Below are 20,758 nucleotides of genomic sequence, written 5' to 3'. Positions count from 1 at the left end.
ACGAAGGCGGAAGGAGTAAGGCCACCTTGTGTACTTTCCTGCGGAGGGCGTCCAGGGACTGAGTGTGTGTGAGAGCGAGAGGAAAGTAGGGGGGATGGCACGAAGCTCACGCGAAGCAGGTCTGCAAGTCTCTGTGAACTTTGCGCTTTCCCTGTTTAGCACAGTTCCAGCTTGTGGACGCGCGTCCTGTGTTCATTATTTTCGCGCTGGTTGAACACACCTTGAAAATTAGTTACGTTCGCCTAGTGAAATGAGTCAAACTATTGGGAAAAACTAGACCAAGCGACCGCTTTGTCCCGTAATTGCCTAAATGTCACTATATCTGCACTATCGCCTCCCATTACGACGCATGTATAGCAGTAGGGGTGGGACAGCGTTAATTAGTGTATGTGCATATACAGTAATACCTCGTTTACTCGACCTAGTAAAAACCGAGAAAGACTTGGAGATAAGCGGATTTTCGAGATAAGCAAAGTTTCGCGAATCGCCATGAAATATCGAGTTCTTGGCAAAAAAAGCGCTACTACTTACCAGCTCTTCAAGAGCACCTTCCAATCTCGCTTGTCAAGAAGGCTTGAAAGAGAGAAAAAAATTGGCTACAATACACGGTGTGAAGGTGTTTGGAAAGCAGATTTTCAAACGAAACCCACAACAATTGCCCATGCGACGTCACTTGAATTCACACACGTGGCTCTACAAAGAGCGAAAGCAGAGATTCTGCCAACCGTTACCTAGAGTTCGCGGGGGCGGCGTCCCGAGCGCAGGAGCGTCGGCCACGTCCGGGCTAGAGCGGCGGACGCCGCCGTTGTAGCCCGGCCGTGCGTCGGCGGAAAGAAAACGGAGAGGGGCGTCTTTCGAAGGTTGAAACACCGGAACCTAGCCATCCTGATGTGCTAGCGCGGGGCTACCACTGCGCGACACAAGCGTAGACACCGAAACAATTTGGCATGTGAGCTTGCTGATTCCCATTTATACCGATTTAAACTAATTAGTTTAGTAAGTTTGAGAATTGCGAGAAAGCTCAGTGAACTTATATAATCGCTATTTATCAGAACCAGTTGCTACTTTCGCCTTTTGTAATACCTCTTAAAACACAAACGAATTGGTATTCAGCAATTTAGAAAATGGAGTCCAATTCGTGGCAAGCAGTGCGCAAAAGGTCGCGTTTCTCTTGCGGCCAGACGTCTGTATGTGGGCTCTACATTTTGCGTTCTCGCCTTCGAACCAATCAACGTATCCTTGCCGTACGACCACTTAATTCCGTCGGGTCCGGGTTACCCAGGAGGTGCTGTCGAACAAGTTACTCAAGTCGCGCGAAGGAAGCGCGGAACAGACGCGGAGCACGCCAGAATAGGCAGAAGACAACTGTCGCTAACGCAGACGGCAAAGCCATCCCTCCAACGCGCGCGCGGGGCGAGCAGACAGCTGCGCGCGGGGAACGCTGGGTAATAGCGCCCTATCGCCGCGCCGTCTACACTGTGTTCCGGGAATGAAAACCGCCCTCTGCCTCCCCACCCACGTTAGGAATTTCTTGTCTCGCACGCCACGAAGGAATCGCTGGCTGGTAGAGAAAGCTTTGCTTTACAAAACATAGAAGAGTCGTTCACGGGCTGGGGTTTGTGGCACTGCAATGTTGCTTAGCAGAAAAGAACTGCGTATTGCTGGTCTGCTTTGCGGTCGCACTCGGGCCTAGTGAGGAGTCCTCTAACTGCTTGACGCATGCATGAGAGAGAGAGAGAGAGAGATCAAACTTTATTTAAAGCGGCCCATGTCCGGGCTGCCGAAAATGTGGTTCTGGTGGGCCTGGAAGACGTTCAGGTGGGAATTCCGCAGGTGTCAGGGCCCCGCACGTGGGCAATGTGCCGGGCGAGGCGAGGCCAAAGGATGGGGCGAAGATCAGGCGGAGGAGCGGCCCAGTTTTCCCATGAGTATGGAATGTGGGATGGTAAAAGGTGTGGATGAAGAAAGTGAGGTGATCTCCTGGCGCGAGGACAAGTTCAGTAGGTGTGTTTAACGTCGGGATAGGCACCACACACCTGACAGTGGGGCGTGCCATCTCGGGTCATGATATAGTGAAGAACGAGGTCACAAGGGAGGGAGAGAGTCTGAGCCTGGCGGATGTAAGTTGCCTTCGCGGCGTGTGAGGTCAGAAGTGGGAGGAGGAAGATTACGGCGAGATCTGCGAAGGTCCTTCAGCTGTTGCCTCCGAGCCTTGCGATGGGCGGCGCGTTCTTCCTTGGGGCTGTAGTCCTGGGGCCAGGGTTGAGGGTCGCTCGGGTTTCGATTTGCACGAGCAAGGGCATGAGCCCTTTCATTCCCTACCATTCCCTGGTGTCCGGGGACCCATTCTAGAAATACGTGCAGGTGACTGTGGGCTGCCATGTAGCATGTCAGCTCGTGATGAATGTGCGCAGGTAAGGAGTTAGTTGCGAATTCTCTGAGCCGATCTTCCCCGCCGCTGCACTCTGCACTCAAACTTATTTCGCCTGCGCTCCGTACAATGTTTTTCATCACAAAAGGGATACGCGCTCTTCATTGGGTTTTTCTCCGCACGACACACCTCTATCTTCTACTACACTCTACCTCTGCGCCATGTCTCTACCGTCACATGACGTGCACCAGGGTTGCTTGACGAAGTTGATATGCCCCTAGGCTTAGACTTCACATTCGAGGGAAACATTGGCTTTCTGGAAGGCGGGGCTACACGAGAAAAAAACCGAGAGACTTAGGCGCGGCAGTATCGCGCGAAGCTTGTGAGACGGTTCGCAGCGGCGAGATTTTCGTGCCACTCCCAGTCAAGGTTTCGGGATATTCGCAGTTTGGCCCAAAAATACTTCGAAATAAAGTGCAGCAATACATGGGATGTATAGGAAATGGTTCGGTGCCATGGAAAATTTCGACTTAGGCGATTGTTTGAGATATGCGAGTTCGAGTTAAGAGGGTATTACTGTATGTGTCTATTATAATAAACCAGTCTCTACATGACCGATTTCAAACCAAGTGATCGCAACTGATTGCCTTGGACGTGCAGGCGGCGTAATAAATATCCATTAATGGAGTAGTCACACGCGATGCGTATACGAAAAAAATGGCCGCGTATCTGCTCGTTTTGTCGCAAATTTCGACAAAAGACGATAGTCTTTGTTGACATTTGCAAAGTAAATGCCTCCCTTCGCTTTCCCGCTCACGACTCACGTTGTCTCTTGCATCGCGCTCCTTCAAAGGTGACCGCGCTAATGGTTTGGTCAAGACAATTTAAATTTACCGCATTTCACTGCTCCAAGCCGGGTGCCTCGATGCAGCGCTGATTGATTTGATTGATTGTGGGGTCTAACGCGCCGACGCAACGCAGGCGGTGAGGCGCGCCGTAGTGGAGGGCTCCGGATTAATTTTGACCACCTGGGGATCTTTATCGTGCGCCGAAATCTCGTACACACGGGCGTTTTTGCTTTTCGCCTCCATCAGAAAAGCGGCCGCCGCGGCCGGGAATCGAACCCGCGACCTCGTGCTCAGCAGCGCAACGCCTTAGCCACTGAGCCACCGCGGCGGGTCTCGATGCAGCGCTGCCGTACGGCCGAGTCCCGCTTGAGTGAAGGCGCCCTAGTTAAACGTTTATAGTACCGCGTTGCCCTAGTCCACGTGCGTTCCAAGCAGAACGTGGAACCTATCTAGTGGAACCTTTTGTAACGTTTGCCGCCTCATTTCTTAAAATTCCTCCAGAAGCTACAGTGGCGCAGGCGACAGCAAGCGACACTGTGAATTTGTTTTTTTTTCTGCTGTGGATGTTGTATTTCCTTTCGCGCAAATCAAGCATCTATGAATTTTTAATAAAGGAAACTAAATATTCCTTGTGTATGAATTTTCTGTCTTATATTTGCGTAGTGTCTTGTTTTTGTTCAACAGTGTTGACAAGTATGAACATATAAACCGGACTTAGACGTTTAGATTTGGCTGTGGGTATATAAGACTATTGGGAAACCTCGTTTAAATTTGGCGGGGTGTCTCAGTCGAGTCACAGACAGACAGACAGACATACAGACGTACGGATAAGTCAAACTTTCTGCGTTTAAGTAGCCCAAGGAAAGACTATCGTCTTTAAAACACCATTCACGCCAGCATTCTCACCGACTGCCTCGCAGGGAGCCTCGTGGACATCGCAGACTTCGCCCACTACCGAGCGCACTGGTCCCCCACCATCAAGCACACAATGGCCGGCGGCAAAAAGTTCCACGCGCCGCCCGTGCCGGGCGTCGGGGCCCTGCTGAAAGTGCTCGTCAGCGACTTCGCGCTGAGGTGCGCATGGGGAGTGCACTAACTCTATTTCGGCTACAGGTCACCTTTTCGGCCTGGTTCACCATTCCCGGAAGCCTAGCTTGGGCCGTTCCTCTATAACGCCTGTTCCCCATTCAGGCACTCGCGTTTGGCTGACAATAATTGCGGCCCTGTTATTTGGAACCGCAGGAACCGTTGGATCAGGTTCAGCGAGCGCAGTTTCTGTGCTTCTCGGTCTCGTCTTTCATTAGTGTAGCGTGAAACGTGGCGTGAATATCTTAAACAGCGAAGCTGTTCAGCAAATCGTAATTTTTCGTGTTCGCAGTTAAAAATACCAAGACATTTCCGAGCGTCGACGCCCGGCAGTTAACAAAACCAAGAAAACGCCGAGCGCGCGTGTGCGTGCCTCACGACAACTGCCCAGCGTCCCCGGCACACGCTTGTCAAGCAAAGCATACTTAGGGAGATTAGCCAAGATTGACAAAAAAAAAAAAAAAAACGCCGTAATCATGGCAACATTTGCTCGGAACAAGAAAGACTGCAGCGTTCGCCGTAATCGTGCAACATTTGCGCCGAAAGAGAAAGACACGTTATAGCAAACGCCCCTCCAAGGGGATGTCCAAATATTATCACTTCCAAAAAAATGAAGGAACATCACACTTATAGCAACAATGATGGAGCAAAGGTCGTCGCGGCAGCAAAAAAGAAGCAAATCGACCACGGTTGTAAATTTAAACCTTCGTGATGGTCGTGAAGGTTGCGTACAGCTTCGCTACATTCAAGTCTTACGCGTTAGTGTGAGCTTCCTTCATTTTTTTTTTTGCACGTGTACATCTGCGGGCGCACTTTAGCCGAATGCACCTTGCGAGAATCGCCGTACCTAAGTGGCTCCGGGGACTGCATTTCTCGGTGATTTTGCATTGTGCTACGACAAAAACAAGGAGCCCTGAAGGTTCCTTTTTTCCTGCTTTCACCAACGACACCCTCTGCGTCGCTGGTGGCTGGTGGCTGATAATAGAGAGTTTTAGCTTTCCGCTTTTGACGCTCCGCTTTGCTCCCGACGTCCCGCTCAGCACAACCGGAGCTTCAGCAGCCGAGAGGCTTTTAGCTAAGCGATAACCGTATCTCCCTCGACGGGGAATGATTCGCGTGACTGGTCGTTTCGATGATTGATTGTAGTGTTTAACGCACCGACGCAACGCAGGCGATGAGGCGCGCCGTAGTGGAGGACTCCGGATTAATTTTGACCACCTGGGGATCTTTATCGTGCGCCGAAATCTCGTACACACGGGCGTTTTTGCTTTTCGCCTCCATCAGAAAAGCGGCCGCCGCGGCCGGGAATCGAACCTGCGACCTCGTGCTCAGCAGCGCAACGCCTTAGCCACTGAGCCACCGCGGCGGGTCGTGACTGGTCGTTTCGCGTGCGCGTGTCAGCCATAACTTCATCCTAAAGGAAACAAACGAATTTGTATTTGGTCGCCCAAACAAAGGAAAATACCTTGTTTCTTGGCCGCATTTAACCTTTTTTGTTGTATAATGTAGTCGATGACAAGGTATAATTTTTCTAAGTAACAAAAGAAGCCCATAAAATTTGGAATAGCCTAGCCAAGGCTGCCCTTCTCGGCGCTGCATAGAAGCAGCCCCGCGCTTCGGCCGGCATTTTTCGCTTCCGTTCTAAAGATCTTTGAGGTGTGTGGCACCATTGCCTATTCGGAAACGCTTTCGCGGCTTCGTCGCTCGTGTTTCAACTGAAGAAACGAAGTTCGCCGTAGCGCGCTCGCATCGCGGGGGCAGCCATGTTAAAATTCCGTACGGTAGCGTAAGCTGCCGCGACGGACCGCTAAGAGGCCCCGGTTAGCGGAGCGGGGCCCCGCTGCGGTATCTCCGGTAGCGCGCTAGCGCGCCAGGCATGCGCAATGGCGCTCCCGCTTGCTATCGGAGCGGAGCGGACCGTCAGAAACGGTCAGCTAAAACTCTCTATTAACAAGCGGTAATGACACTGCAAGTCAAAATGTCATGCAAACAAGTTCTTTTCTGGGGGTAGTGGCTGGAGGGAGGGGGCTAAGCCGATTATGACAAGGGTTGGATCTTTATGACGGAAGCCCAGTTAAGGCAAAGAACGCCAAAAAGAAGTAATTAACCAATAGAGAAAATGAGGTAACCACTAAAACCTATAAACAAGAATCAGTGTAACATCATTTAGAAACAATGAAGAGGGTTGGTGTAGTTGGCAGTTTGTGATTAAGCATCGTATGAAATCAGCTCTAAAAAATCTCGAACGAGAACTTAAAAACTCACCCCAACGACACCATAGAATTGTCAGACAAGAAGAACGCTGTGCGGACTGGTTATGCTGTCTGTCGAGTTCAACGGAGTGTATGTGCCATGTTTTGTCATGGACCTTATACATGGAATCGGAACGTGGAGTACAGTTAAGTGTTCTCCAAACCTGCTGCGCAAAGGTAGCGAAGAACCAAAGAGTAGTGCTTTGTTACATGTGTGTGGCCTCTCCGTAATCTTTCTAATGTAATTTCGGCTGGTCCGTTGTGTGAACAAGTTGTGTGTCGTCCCACGTGTGGTTTTACTAAGTGTAGTTGTCTGTTTGTTGACCCCAGTCCGCTTGCCATGTTTTACGAAGGTGTTGTCTGATGTGAGGATTAAGGTCGATGTAGGGCACTGTTGCATTGTCCACTGTATTCTTGAGTGCAGCAGCCACGGTCATTTGATGCGCGGTCTCATTCCTAGCGACCCCAGACTCTGGGATCGCTGGGAACGAGACCTGACACCCAGCACGCAGTCGTTTCGAGACTCCAGGCATACGCGGAGATAGTGGTCTCGCTTCGGTTGAAAACACAGCTTTTTAACACTCTTGTCTATTCTAGGCTTTGCTCCAGAATATTAGCGTGGGGAACGACAAAGCAAATTACAAACGGCTGATCGTCTTACGAAAAAGAGTTGTCCGTCTATTTGCCAATTTTCACGGATACTGTGCCGACTTGAGAACAGGTCCACTATTTGTTCAGTACAGTATGCTTAAGGCTGACCAAATTTATTATATGTATCGTTTACGAGTTATGCACAAAGAAAATCTCCATGGCAAACAGAACGACACTAGCAGTATATACTGTTTTAGGTGTGCCAAAATACACACACCGAAATTGCGAACAAACTACGACAGTGGTCTTTTCTGTTTCAATGCACCAACATACTCAACAAAGTTAGAGACCACATTGATTTCAAATGCAGTAGAAACATATTTAAAACACAGGTGAAAGAATACATCTTAAATCAGAATATGTGCTTCAGTGGCTAGAACGGTGGAAGTTCTGTTTAGACTTAATTACTGTGCAGGTTTTGCAATTGAGTCAATCTTTAAAACTCACAGTTCTACCCTAATTGTCCACTTATACTTTGTTTTACTTTACTCTTTGTACTATGATGTACTTTACCGTGTCTTTCTCATATTCTTCTTTAATGTCTTGTAGTCTGCATGTCGCTTGTATTTTATTAACTTAAACATTAGAATTTCCTGCTTGTTTGATTTTGCTTCATCATTGTACTGAACCAAAGGGGGCTGGGGCCTCTGTCAAGCTTTGTAGCCTTTAGTCCCAGCTTGCCTCCTCATCCGAGGGAATAAAAATCGTTGAAAAAATTGCTCGGACGAATGTTGTGTATGTTAAAAGCTTAGTTGGTGTTATTGCGAATAGTACACTCCTTCGTATCAAAAGCAGTTTACGCAAAGCCGCTCCTGTGACATTGGTTGTGCGCACATCCCATTTCAGTATGGAAGTTAACGTGGCGCCGAGACACTTATACTGCGTAACTCTATGTAAAGGTGTGTTGTTTATCGCACAGGTAAACTCTGGTGGTTCTTTTTTCTTTTCCCACTCATGCAGACTGTTTTTGTTAGGTTGATAACCATCTGGCATTCCGCACACCACAGAGCAATCTTATCCAATAAAATAGTTAGTGTCGTAAGGAATCAAATACATTGATCTCTGTCTAAATGATAGTCTTTCACGAAAAGATTAATTTTACATTCTATACTGGGCGAAATGTCATCGATGTAAAGAAGTAATAATGACAGACGGACAGACACCTAAATTAGCAGACCCACACCTGAATTAGCAGACGCTGCCCCCGATGATGCACCTTCGAAAACCACGAATTGTTAGCAGTCGCGTGCGAAGTTTTTCACCCAATTCGTAATTATCCCATCCTCAATCACGTTTCCCAATTTTGAAATTAATTTGTAAGGACAGCAGATCTGGTTCGGAGATCGCACCCTGCGAGCTGTTAGGCTACGGTGGGGTACGACCTTTGGTACAAGATCGACCATTTGAGCCTCAGCTAGAAGCTGTGTGGCTTGCTGTTGGATATTTACCTCGACAACAATTTCGCCGGTTCTTTGTTTTTTTTTTTGCATTATGTGACTTCGCTAGGAAGCTGCAAAAACTTTGAAATCAGAAATACTGACTGCGAAACAACAAGCTGGGCTGTAGCAAGGGGTTCAATGTCAAGAAAGCGAAAGTAGTTGTCTGGCTCAAAGAATTTGATGGTTGTAAGTGAAGGAAACTAGACTTCGATGCGGCCGCTTTTCAGGGCCCTATCACGTTTTTTTTTTTTTGTGGAGGCTGAGCATTTCATATGGCATAAGAAAAAAGCAGCAAATTAGGGTACTTTATTTGCTAACTTTACCCTGATGGTCGTTTGGTCCCGGAGCTCTCTGCCTGATCGACAGACAAGGGGCCAATCGGCCGGGGGCTTGACCAGGGCTTCTACGGCCACCGTTAGGTTTTTACCCTTCGCATTAAAACTCTTTGCCACTATTGGTCACGGCGTGAGTGGGTGGGGGGTAGGAAGGTTCGGGGTCTACGGTGTTGCCAGTACCGATACCTTGAATACACCAAGTGGCCCGTGCGGTGGTCGGCTGAGTCACAAAATCTTGAAGAAGAATGCAACATGCCCCTCTGTAAAACTATTTTCTCTGAATATACAGCACGCACTGTGTCACACTTGCAACAGAACGTGAATTTGGAGCGGCTGGGATCAGTTACTTGAATGCAGAACATACGTTGGGCAAAGAAAAGCAGAGGACTCGTTCTGATTTTGTTTGCGTGGAGTGTACGTAAAGGAGTACACTCTAAGAACTCGAGGAGTGCTGGGCACTCTGTCTAGGAGTAAAAACTTTTGTCCCATATTTCACTCCCTTTGGAAGCATTGGGCGACTCTTCCGAGGAGTAGCGCGTGGCGGCCGAACGAGAGGCGAAACACTCCCCGTGGGATTTACTTGCTGCTTTCGAAGCGGAGTACTTGAACCCTGTGTGGGAATTGCAATGCCATCTCCAAGGAAGCGTTCCGTCACTCCCTTTAGGCGTAAATAAGCTCTATTGGCGGCGTTCCCGGATACTGCAGACGGGTACTACTACTCTCTCTTGGAAAGCATCTCGTTACGCCTCAAGAGCGTTCCGCTATTCACAGCGAGGCAGCGTGCTTTCGCTCCGCCTGCTACTAGACCCCCCCCCCCCTTCCCCACGATGGTACTATAGGCAGTTACAAGCAAACAAAACAGGACAAGCTATTTTGAAACATGGAAAAGAAGAAAAAACAAGCTCAGACTTTATTTTTCAAAATACCACAACAATCGGTTCATTCTGCAATTTAACACAAAATGCAATTTATTGGGAATTAAAATATCACGGCATAAAAACGGTTCCTACTCCACATGCACACAGGAGACGTAGCGCCTATTTAGGATACATCCAAGAAAAAAATCACAAATAAAAATGCAGCAAAGCAATTGAAAACACTGAAATATAAACATTAAATTATGACGATAAAAATGACATTAACATCCACAAATAAAAAGGTACTGGCATTAGCACGAAAAGCGTAAGTAGAAATACAGCAGTGGGAGAATAGTTAACAGCATTAACATAAAACAAAATGGCCTTAGTACATCAGTGAGTGCTTCACATGGACTGAAAAAGCCAGCTCTTCTTTAACACACAAAAAATATTTACAAATAAATTTTGCGAAAGAAAAATCTGGGACTAAAACAATTCAGCGTGGATTACTATTAGCGCATTACAAGGTGCAATCAACACAAAGATACAAAGCCATTGACACGGCAACTTTGCAACAGATATATTTTGGTGGTACAATAGGAAACCGCAGGAAACATTCCCACTGGGTTTTTTAGGCGGGTGGTTCTCAAATGAGGATGCGCTAGTAAGATTTAAAAAGGTATAACTTGGTATTAAAAACAAACACGTTCGAGCTGACTGCTTCATAATGTTGGTGGCGGCCTTCAGAACAGTACCGGCCAGGGCACCGTGCTTGAGCCAAAGTAACGTCTACAGAAGCAAGAAGGTGCGCTTCGCCTTTGAAGCGTATTACACAATGAACGGCCAAAACACAGACAGCAGCAATGGGAACCCATCCACGATGTCCAAGGGTGTGAGGAGAAGTGTCTTGAATGCGACGGCCACTGCTGCTGTCCCTCGGGGATCTCCTCCTCTCTCTCAAAAAAAAAAAAAAAAACCTTCGGGCAAGTAGCGTCTTCCCGTGGTTCCTACATATACAGAAAGAGGGGGACAGCAAAGATAAGTTCTACAATGAAAAAAATATTAACGAGTTTGACAACGTTAAATGAAGTTTATTGGGTGATAGATTAGTTTTTGCGCCGACAGCACGCACTGAACCCGTATTGGAATGCCATACTGCTTGGCGCAGTAACCAGTCTAGGTGCGGATGTGGTGACCTTGGATGCCACCACGCTCATTGTACCACTTGGCCAATGTCATGTCAGACAGCGCGCCCTACAGCTGTCTGCCTACGCACTGCGCCCCAAACCCATTAGTGCTTACGTGTCCGTAGCTTCAACTGTTTACCCCGCTATCTTTCCCGGTATAAAAACAGTGCACAAAATTTAAGGAAACATAACTCTTTTTGTAAGGTTATAATCCCTGAATAATTTGCATTGGATTTTGTCCTCAGCCGACTGCAACGTAGGGCCAATTATACGTTCACAAGACTAGCGTGGAAAAGTTGCTAATGGGTCATATAGCTACTGTTTTCTTCATTCTCGAGTACGCTTCGTTGCATGCACGCTGCAGATCGCAACATTTGATGAGAACCAATAGGCTCGTTATTGAACGATCAGAACGCTCGAGCGACAGCGACAACCGACGCTAAAAAAGTAATGTAATGGGTACAACAAACAGTGTGGGCGACAGCGACAAACGAAAAAAAGTAATGCATTGCTGCAAATGCCCTTCGTCGTCGTTGCTGCCGCTCGCTTGTGGGCTGCTTCTGTCCGGGAATAAACCCGCGACGGCGACGGCCCGTCGCCTGCCGCTGTCGCCGCCGTCAGCGGCCTGTGTATAAAAAATTCGCTTGTCTGTGTCGCACACAATACCTGTTTGCCGTACACACTGAGTGAGGTTTCTCGCGTCGCTCATCGCCTTAGACGCATGTAATTACCCCTTAACAGTGCGGTGAGTACGCACCGAAAAGTCCCATTTTCGTCCATCCTGCCCTCAAGCAAAACGTAAAAAAACTTGTCTGAACAGCATTTCAGTCTGCTTGTACGCGCGGCGGTCACTAAAATTATTGTAATTTAGTGACTACCACGCGCTAGACGCGCTCCTATCACTCAGCCTATTGTACGCAATTCTTTGGAGCCGCGCAGGTAGCCACAGCTACTGCACGGCCGCCACTCTAACCCTAGCCGCCGAGCTAAGAGTACAGAGTAGCGCGGCGACTACTCGCGCGACCATGCTTCCTACCTGCGAAAACATTCCGCAAGGATACCAACACTTCACGAATCAAAGGGATTGAAACGGTGCAAGAATCGACGCTGTTTGCACACGGGTACAAAAGCCGCCCTTCAAAACTAAGCAACGGTCAAAATCAGTCACGAAAACGTTAGGACTAACCGCTTCCGCGGACCGAAGTACCGAGAGTAACTCTGCTTCGTTAAATACACAAGACAAGAATACGAGGTTAACTAATGGCTTACCTCTACTTCCTGCCAGCGTTTCTTCGTCCGGTAGATAAATCCAAGGTGGTAATAGCTGCGAAAGATCCCAAGCTCAAGGCGCGAAGCCTGCGACGGCCGCGGACACAGTCCGGCCATAGCGCGCGCATCGCTACACAGTGCGCATAGTTCCGAAATCGGCCTCAGCTGCCTCAGCGCTGTCGCCGCTGTGATGTTCGTCCGAAAGAAAAACTAGTACCACGCACGTACGCACGAATGAACGAATATACGACTTGCTCGCGTGTGCATGATGTCGCAATATTCTAGTTCACTCTAATGTCGCGCTGACGCACAAGCGGCCAGCGGTTAGCCAACACGCGTCGTATACTGTGTCGAAGCAAGTATGACGACAAGGGCAGGTCCAACTTCCCATGTTGCACGAAGCGTCTGCTTGAAAGCCCACTTCGTTCGTAGCACATTGACATCACGGTATGGCGCGGCCTGTAAGTCGCCCGTCCGGCCTTGGCGGGTTCACCGCCTGTGTAGGTTTTTGCAGAACACGCGCACTTCGTGGCTCGCTGAAGGTGCCTTTCTCACGCTTGCTCGGGCGGTTCGCGTTACCTGATCCCCCGGATGTATGACGCGTTATGTATCGTGACCCACGCCTGCGCCGCCGCGGGGGGTAAGGGGGGGGGCGGGGTGGTCATCATTTCTCTTTGCTTAACAAAGGCGCTTGAGTTCCAGCAACCGATCGGTGTGTACGGGTCTACTTGAGATGCCCTCGCAGTGATATCGCCTGTTCCTCACACTCCGATCTTGCAGATAGGCCCCATATTGCTGTTAATACCAGTTATGTAAACGGATTTCCTTTATTTAACCTAGTAAAAGCTATCGTATGTACATGCCTATCTCGGCGACACTAGCCACGGTTGTTGGGTCGGGTTCGTGTTGCGCTTGCAGCTTGAGCTATCAGAAGAGCGCGGACTTCACTTCTTGCAACACCATTTTTCTCAATCGATCTCAGATTTACAATCCGTTTTTTTTAGCTCGACTAGGCGAGGGACAAGCGTACGTCTATAGATCAAACTCTTTCAAAGCGACCGTCTGCAGCGGTCCGTAGATTAGTTCCTTCGGTTTGCCGCCTGCCGCCACTGAACGCTGCGAGCAATCGTTACACGAATTCATAATCTTACACGTTTAGAATGCGCGGCAGAAGTAATCGGGCGCTTTTTACGCAACCGCTTTATATAATATATTCGTATGCAAATAAAACATCGGTGATGAGTTGGTGTGCGCAGATGGCAGGAGTGCATCTCCATGCTTACTCCCGCACTGGACAAGAATGAAATTGCAATTCTACTCTTCGTACTGGAGATGGGAGACGATGCGCAGGTTTACTCTTCACTGGTGCGGGAGCAGAACTGGGGCTGCACTCCGCCGCGCACGAGAAGAGTACGCGGTCAGTTTTGCTCTCCTCCTCATGGGGAGCGAGCATTGCATCAAACTCCCCGCAGCTTTCGAGGGGAGTCCACCAACGCTTGCAAGAGTACAATGACGGTTGGACTCTTCAACTGCTCCCCCGATTTCTTAGAGTGTAGTAACACGAAATTTCAAAGCTGAGATAACGATGTAAAATGCTTCCTTTCTAACAGAAGATATCTCCCAGCAAGTTTGAACGGTAGCCGTTCAGTTTAACATATTTTAAATACATTTTTATCTGTACCCGCACGAGAAAGCCCAGAGCGGGCCAGCATGACATCATCTGCTACTTGCCCCAAACTGCCGACGTCGGGGCGCCCGTGACGTAACCGACGCGCTGGCTGCATGCTTTGGTGCGCACTGCTACACTGTGTGTACACCTCATGGTTTTGGGACGGACGTCATGCTGCCCGGGCGCGCGGGGATGGTGAAGACGTCGGCCGGTCTGGGCGAGCGCGTGCGCTCGCTGCGACAAGAATGGTGACGACAGGTGCGACCTCCTGTCATGGCGGCCGCTCGGCGTTCGTATTGTCGAAACCGAAACTGACACGAATAAGCGACGCCGTAAATGATTGTTTGCGCTACGATCGATCGTCTAATGTGCCATTCTATGATTAGTGGGCTAATAGACACCTGTGGCACCGAAAAAAAAGCGTAGCACGAGAATTTCGTGTCAGTACTCCTTTAACATGGTTCATTTGGACTCTTCACTGGTGTCTTGCAGGCAAGTGGTACTAGTTCCCAAGGGAGGAACGCCGGAGCTTCCCTCCATGTCCGGAGCTGAACTCCATAGGTAAACACTTTTTCTTGTGGCATGCGTGTACACGTTGAAAGTGCCCCATGTTTAACGAGTCGTTCCATGTCCGAAGTAGCAATGCGCGCTCACAGCCAAAGCGCAGGTAACAGCAACCACTGTTTAAAGGGGTCATGCAGTCAAAATTGCAAGTTTGGTTCATTAAAAGATTGCCTTGTTAAAAAACAACACTGACACTACTTTTAACGCAAACATCACTCAAATGAGCTGCATAAAGAGGTAAAAAATCTGCAGAAATTCAGAGAATTGTGAACTAATGCGTGGCATTCTTACGCCGCTTGTCTAGGGTGGGAGCAAGTTATATCCATATATGCTATGACCAGCGAAAGACATCAGATTATTATACTGATTTCAGGTTTCATTTTGTTTCTTTCCACCAAAGGTGTAAATATATTTGATTAGAGCGACGAAGTTCCTTTACTTCGCTAATTATTGATTTTTTTCCGAAGAAGCAAGGGGTACTGCAGAGTTAGCACATTTTGGTCAGTTTTAATCGTTTTTTGAACGCCTTTTTCGGACTTTTTTGTTTATTCTCGGGGTTTTGGGGGAGATGTATAACATGAATATTTTTGATTTTGTAATAACTTTTTTTGGGAATTTTAGTTTTCGTATTTTCTGATTTTTGGGTTTTTAAAAATTCTGTTCGAGCAATTATCTTCATTTACGCTGTTATAACGACTATTGGTGTTTTGTTCGCCAGATCTGGATTTTTGTAGAAATTCAGAGCGTTCCGTGGTTTTCACTATTTTTCCCTTTTTTATTCGTATTTTGAACGGTTTCTTGCTAACAGTTTTTGTTGATTCTTGGGTTTTGCGGCCGCTTTTCTGATGGAGGCGAAAAGCAAAAACGCCCGTGTGTACGAGATTTCGGCGCACGTTAAAGATCCCCAGGTGGTCAAAATTAATCCGGAGCCCTGCACTACGGCGCGCCTCATCGCCTGCGTTGCGTCGGCGCGTTAAACCCCACAATCCATCCATCCATTCTTGGGTTTTGGGGGGAGGTGTATGAGCTACATATTTTCAATTTTGTCAGGTCAGTTTTATGAACGTGTTATTTTTGTCTATTTCTCTTACTTTTTGGTTTTTAAAATTCTGTTCGACCAATTGTCCCCATCTACACAATTAAAGCGACTACAGCTGTTACTTCCCCCAACTCTTCATTTTTGTGGAAATGCAGGACGTTACACGGTCGTGGTTGTGGGGGTTCTCGGCTAAGGATGCTACGCATTGAAAGAATGTCCATGCGAGCCGCTAGCTCATTTCCCGGATTAGAACTTGTGACGTAATATGGGCAGTTGTGTTATTGGCCGAGGCTGGCAAAAGCAAGCGCGTGTTAGGGTGGGGTGGTTGATTAGATCTCAGAACATTGCCCTTACATTTAATGCATATGTGGAGTACCAGGGTGACTGAGCGAACACCGAGAAGCAGTTCCGTAAAAGAGGAAGGTCCATAACTTGATGGAGGGACCAAATAAGAAATTTCGGAGGCAAAGAATGAACTCGAGCGGCGCGGGACAGGAGCGGTTGGAAGTTGATGGGAGGGGCCTTCTCCCTGCAGTGGACCTGGTTGGCTGTTGTTGTTGTTGACGATTGACGACGATGAATAGGGTGATCTTTTTATATCCGTAAGAATGGTTGTACAAACAATGGATGTTACGAACGCACACGTAAACATTAAAGCATCAGTGTGTACTACGCCCACCATGTTACTTAGATGCGCGTTGAGCGTACACTGTCCAATGAATGGTTGGGTAAACAATGGATGTTACGAACGCAGATGTAAACATTAAAGCATCAGTCTGTACTACGCCCACTATGCTGCTTAGATGCGCGTTGAGCTTACACTGTCCAACTGGAAAAAGCGACATTGTTTATGTGACTCTGTTTTCCGAGCATACCAAATGTTGCAGGACACGATTATTATCAAGCGATACAAAAATTACCCAGGCACAAACCGGTCAAAAACAATGGAAGTGCGGACAGCGGTTCTGACCAGTATTGTGGCGCCACCAAGGAGGACTGACGTCAAAGAAAGCGTTTCGCCGTTCGCTGCAGCATGGGTGCAGCCCTTCTCAGCATACTTACGTTCGCTTCTGTACCTGCCCTAGATGCGTCATCGTAGACATCACGAAACACAGGATTCATAGGGAGGAGCAAAATTTTGGCTTAGAGTGCTTACTTCCCCGTAAATAAAGCATCGTTTGCTGCCGGTCAGATCGTGGGGGCACTATAAAACACCAAAATGGTCGAATAAAACAAACTTGTATTTCATCTTAATGGCTCTTTTTAAAAAAAAACGCAGTGTCTAGAGTGCCATCCGACGGCTCTTTAGCTGGGCCTTGCAGTGCCGTCCGACGGCAATGCAAGCGTATGCTCCCGTGCCGTCCGGCCGGTCCGGCGCTTGAACAGCTCCTGTACAGAACTCTCAACGCACGGCCAGCACGAAAGAAAAGAAGTTTCTTATGACGCACTATAGCCAGCACAATATCGGACGCTCGCGAGTGGTTACATAAGCCTTTGTGTTAATGTATCCCTGTGAGCAAAGCAATGAAGCGGCCTTCGCTTTACATCGCTTTGCGACGGCGGAGCCGATCGCTCGTACCTCGTCGCGCGACGCCATCGAAAAACAATAGCTAATCACGAAAACCGAACAGAGTCACCGGACGTAGCCGGTAACAAAACGTTTGTTTACATCCGCAATGGAAACGGCGGCGAGCCGCCGCACGGTCAAGGTTGGCCCAGCCCGCCGAGGCGGGCCCGCTGGGCCGGCAAGCAGCGTCCGTGCTCACCGGCTCTTTGGTCAGTGGCTTCAGCGTACAATCGACGTACAGCATGTGACTCATCAGTGCGCAGAAACTACTTTGACTTGTCAAAGCAAGTCATCTTCGTAGGTAGCTGGATGCATACCGGTACGGTAGGCTGACTTGCAGCCTTTTCGTACCTCTATCGGCGAGTAGTAAACACCCGTAGAGTTTCATCGTGGAGTTCCAAGGTGCCAAAACTTCTGCGTCTGTTGAAAGAAGCGAACTTTGCGATCTGGGATACATGTGTTGTGGCGTGGAAGCAAACGTACGTGTGTATTAAATTTATTTCTTCCTGCAACGAGATGTTGAAAAGTGTCTGCTTGAGTTCGTTATTTTCGACTCTTCCCGAACCCGCAATGCTTTCGGTACAACTCCAGGTTAGTAACATGAGTTTTAGAGCGATTTCTACCTGTTTTTTTCGCGTCCATGTAACATAGTTTTCTTTGACTGCAAATGCTTGAAGCATCAAGGAAGTCGTAAAGGTCTTGCATTGTAGCTACATGAAATCGCATCATCTCTCGTCGCAAGTGCGAACACCGCCTCATCTCGCGACACGCGTCGCGCGCCCGACGTGCCCGAGTCACTGGGTGAGCGCTCATTGCACCTTGGTGCTCATAGGGATACATTACCACAACGTCTTACATAACCACCCGCGAGCGTCCGATCTTGAGCTAGCTAGTGCGTCGTAAGAAAATTATTTTCTTTCGTAACGGTATCCACGAGGTCGCGGGTTCGATTCCCGGCCGCGGCGGCCGCTTTTCTGATGGAGACGAAAAGCAAAAACGCCCGTGTGTACGAGATTTCGGCGCACGATAAAGATCCCCAGGTGGTCAAAATTAATGCGGAGCCCTCCACTACGGCGCGCCTCATCGCCTGCGTTACGTCGGTGCGTTAAACCCCAGAATCAACCAATCAATCAATCAATCAATCAATCAATCAATCAATCAATCAATCAATCAATCAATCAATCAATCAATCAATCAATCAATCAATCAATCAATCAATCAATCAATCAATCAATCAATCGTAACGGTATCAAAAGACGACTGAAGCTCGAAGGGGCGGTGCTGGCCGCACGCTGAAAGCTCCGCCGCTCAAGCGCCGGACTGGCTGGCCGGCCGCACGTCACGGGAACATACGCTTGCAGCGCCGTCGGACGGCACTACAAGGCCCCGCGAGAGAGCCGTTGGACGGCACTCTAGACACTGCGTTAAAAAAAAGGTCCTGCTTAGATTGCAGCTGCGGCAGGCTCATCCTACGACAAATGAAACACACATTTACGCAAGAGCACTTTTTATTGGTTTGTCACTAATGCGGCGTAACTTTTACTTTGTAGAAGGTAACTCCGTTTCATTAGTACTTTGAGAGAAAAGCAATATTGATTGATCGTGGGGTTTAACGCGCCGACGCAACGCAGGCGATGAGGCGCGCCGTAGTGGAGGGCTCCGGATTAATTTTGACCACCTGGGGATCTTTATCTTGCGCCGAAATCTCGTACACACGGGCGTTTTTGCTTTTCGCCACCATCAGAAAAGCGGCCGCCGCGGCCGGGAATCGAACCCGCGACCTTGTGCTCAGCAGCGCAACGCCTTAGCCACTGAGCCACCGCGGCGGGTAGAAAAGCAATATTGAAATTTAATGTAATGATCTACTTTTTTGGGTGGGTGCACTTTCTTTTGCCAATTTCGGGCGTTGCTCTGGAAAAAGCACTAAAGCTACGTCTAGAATTTGTTTGAAACGGTACCAAAATGTTAGCATCAAGCAGATTTAGCGTTCTGCGACCAAGGATATAGAGGTCCTTAAAATTGTAAAATTGCTCCGGACGCGAACGTCTTACTTTGATGCTCTTTAACTCACTATCTGCGACAGTGAACAACTTGCAATCGATGGGCAATGTCTGCTTGATATTCCTAAACACATCTGCCAAGTGCTGCTTTTCTAGCCAAAAAAATGCCGTAACAAATGGTTCACTCTTCTATTAGGCAAAAAGCACAACTGAAGAAATGAAAATTATAAAACCGGAGACTATTTTTTCATATCTCTGAATCTGGCTTCTCAAGGAGGACAATTAAACTGAACAAATACATGTAATGTTGTTTGTACTTGCATACGCAAAAATCTTCATCCTTACCTCGGCGTCATGAATTCTTGGTGTAGGAGCTTTTCTAGTCGGTCCATTTGGTGCAACTTGGTCTTGGGCTCGTCGAGGAAGTGCTTGAGGGTTGAATAGGTTCCATGTTTTGCCGTTGTGCATGTGTCCATCCGCAACATTGCATAGTTTGTTCATTGTTGGGCACATAGTGTGCGGCAGTTCTCTCGATGGCTGGGGTGTGCTCTGCCACTCTCTTGCGTAGTTTGTAGTTGAGACTGTCCCTTCTGACTGTTCTGGATGGAGTTCTTGGCTTCATCACGTTGGCGGCTCTGGTCTCCAATCTTTCGGTTTCAATGTCCGTCTCGATCTCTTGGTTTACTTGCGGACGTCTTGGCCGATCTTGTCCGTTCATTCGTCGATGTCGTTCATCTCGTCTTCTTCCGTCCGTTCTTGGTTCCAGTATCTGGATTTTCTGAATTACGTCCAGTCGATCTAGGTGCATTTCTTCCTGTTGTCGTTCGGATTCCCCTGGGTGGATACCTTGACCTCGACGATCATGTAGTTGCTGCCAAGATCGGTGCCCGTGTTGCTCCACGTGATCGCGATCGGCTCATTGTTTTTGATGAAGGTAAGGTAACTGGCGGTATCTCTAGATACCGAGTTTACCATACTGGCCGGATGTGCCGGGTCAGGGATGAGGGCGCAGTTCAGCTCTAGCGCGTCTTGTGCCAGCTCTCTTCCCTGGGCGTTGCTCTTCGCGTAGGCCCACGCTTGATCCATGGCGTTGAACTCGCCGCATGCTATCAACGTGTGCTCGCCGGCTGCCGTGCTTGCCTTGTATAGCACGGTGCTGAATTTTTGGAGCCTTTGTGATGAATTGCTGTAAACGTTCAGGATGAAGATGCTGCCTTTTCTCTGCTTAGTTGGGACAAGTTCTGGCAGCGTGCGCTCGATCTTGACGTTCTTCAGTTCGTGTTTCGTGAAAGCCAGTCCCTTCCTGACTGGGCTTCGCGGGCCTCTGCCGCCGGCCAGGCTCACGTGCGTTCCTGTAACCGCGAAGAGATGGTCTATTTGAGCGTTCCCTGCAGTGGCAGCAAACAGGGTTGGCCTCCAGCGTGCTGTATGCGTTGTTGAAGTACTGCCCGTTTCCCTTCGAAGCATCGCAGTTTCACTGACACACGATTTGCTTGATGGGCTGGTGGACATGTTTGTTCGAGGTGAAAGTCGTTGGGTTGTTGCATTTGGGGTCCTTGCTGCATCTGTGCGAAGATGGGGTTGGCTCAGCGTTAGTTGATGATTCCTTTCCTGGAAGCTGTAC

The 20,758-nt window shown here is 48.5% G+C and overlaps 1 protein-coding gene across 1 annotated transcript in view; it reads left to right on the top strand.

Moving 5' to 3' along the window:
- The window catches only part of LOC144168266 (glutathione hydrolase 1 proenzyme-like), a 34,207-nt gene extending 29,892 nt beyond the window's left edge, over positions 1–4,315 (top strand). Inside the window, exon 5 of the mRNA XM_077697284.1 lies at positions 4,140–4,315. Coding sequence (XP_077553410.1) covers positions 4,140–4,315 — 176 coding nt within the window. The remainder of the gene's footprint in view (positions 1–4,139) is intronic.
- Positions 4,316–20,758: the final 16,443 nt, after the last annotated feature.

This window comes from Haemaphysalis longicornis, unplaced genomic scaffold (genome assembly GCF_048455015.1).
Source record: "Haemaphysalis longicornis isolate Haplotype H1 unplaced genomic scaffold, Haemaphysalis longicornis Haplotype H1 scaffold_2, whole genome shotgun sequence".
In the NCBI taxonomy this organism is placed as follows: Eukaryota; Metazoa; Arthropoda; class Arachnida; order Ixodida; family Ixodidae; genus Haemaphysalis; species Haemaphysalis longicornis.
This window is presented reverse-complemented; position numbering and strand designations above follow the sequence as displayed.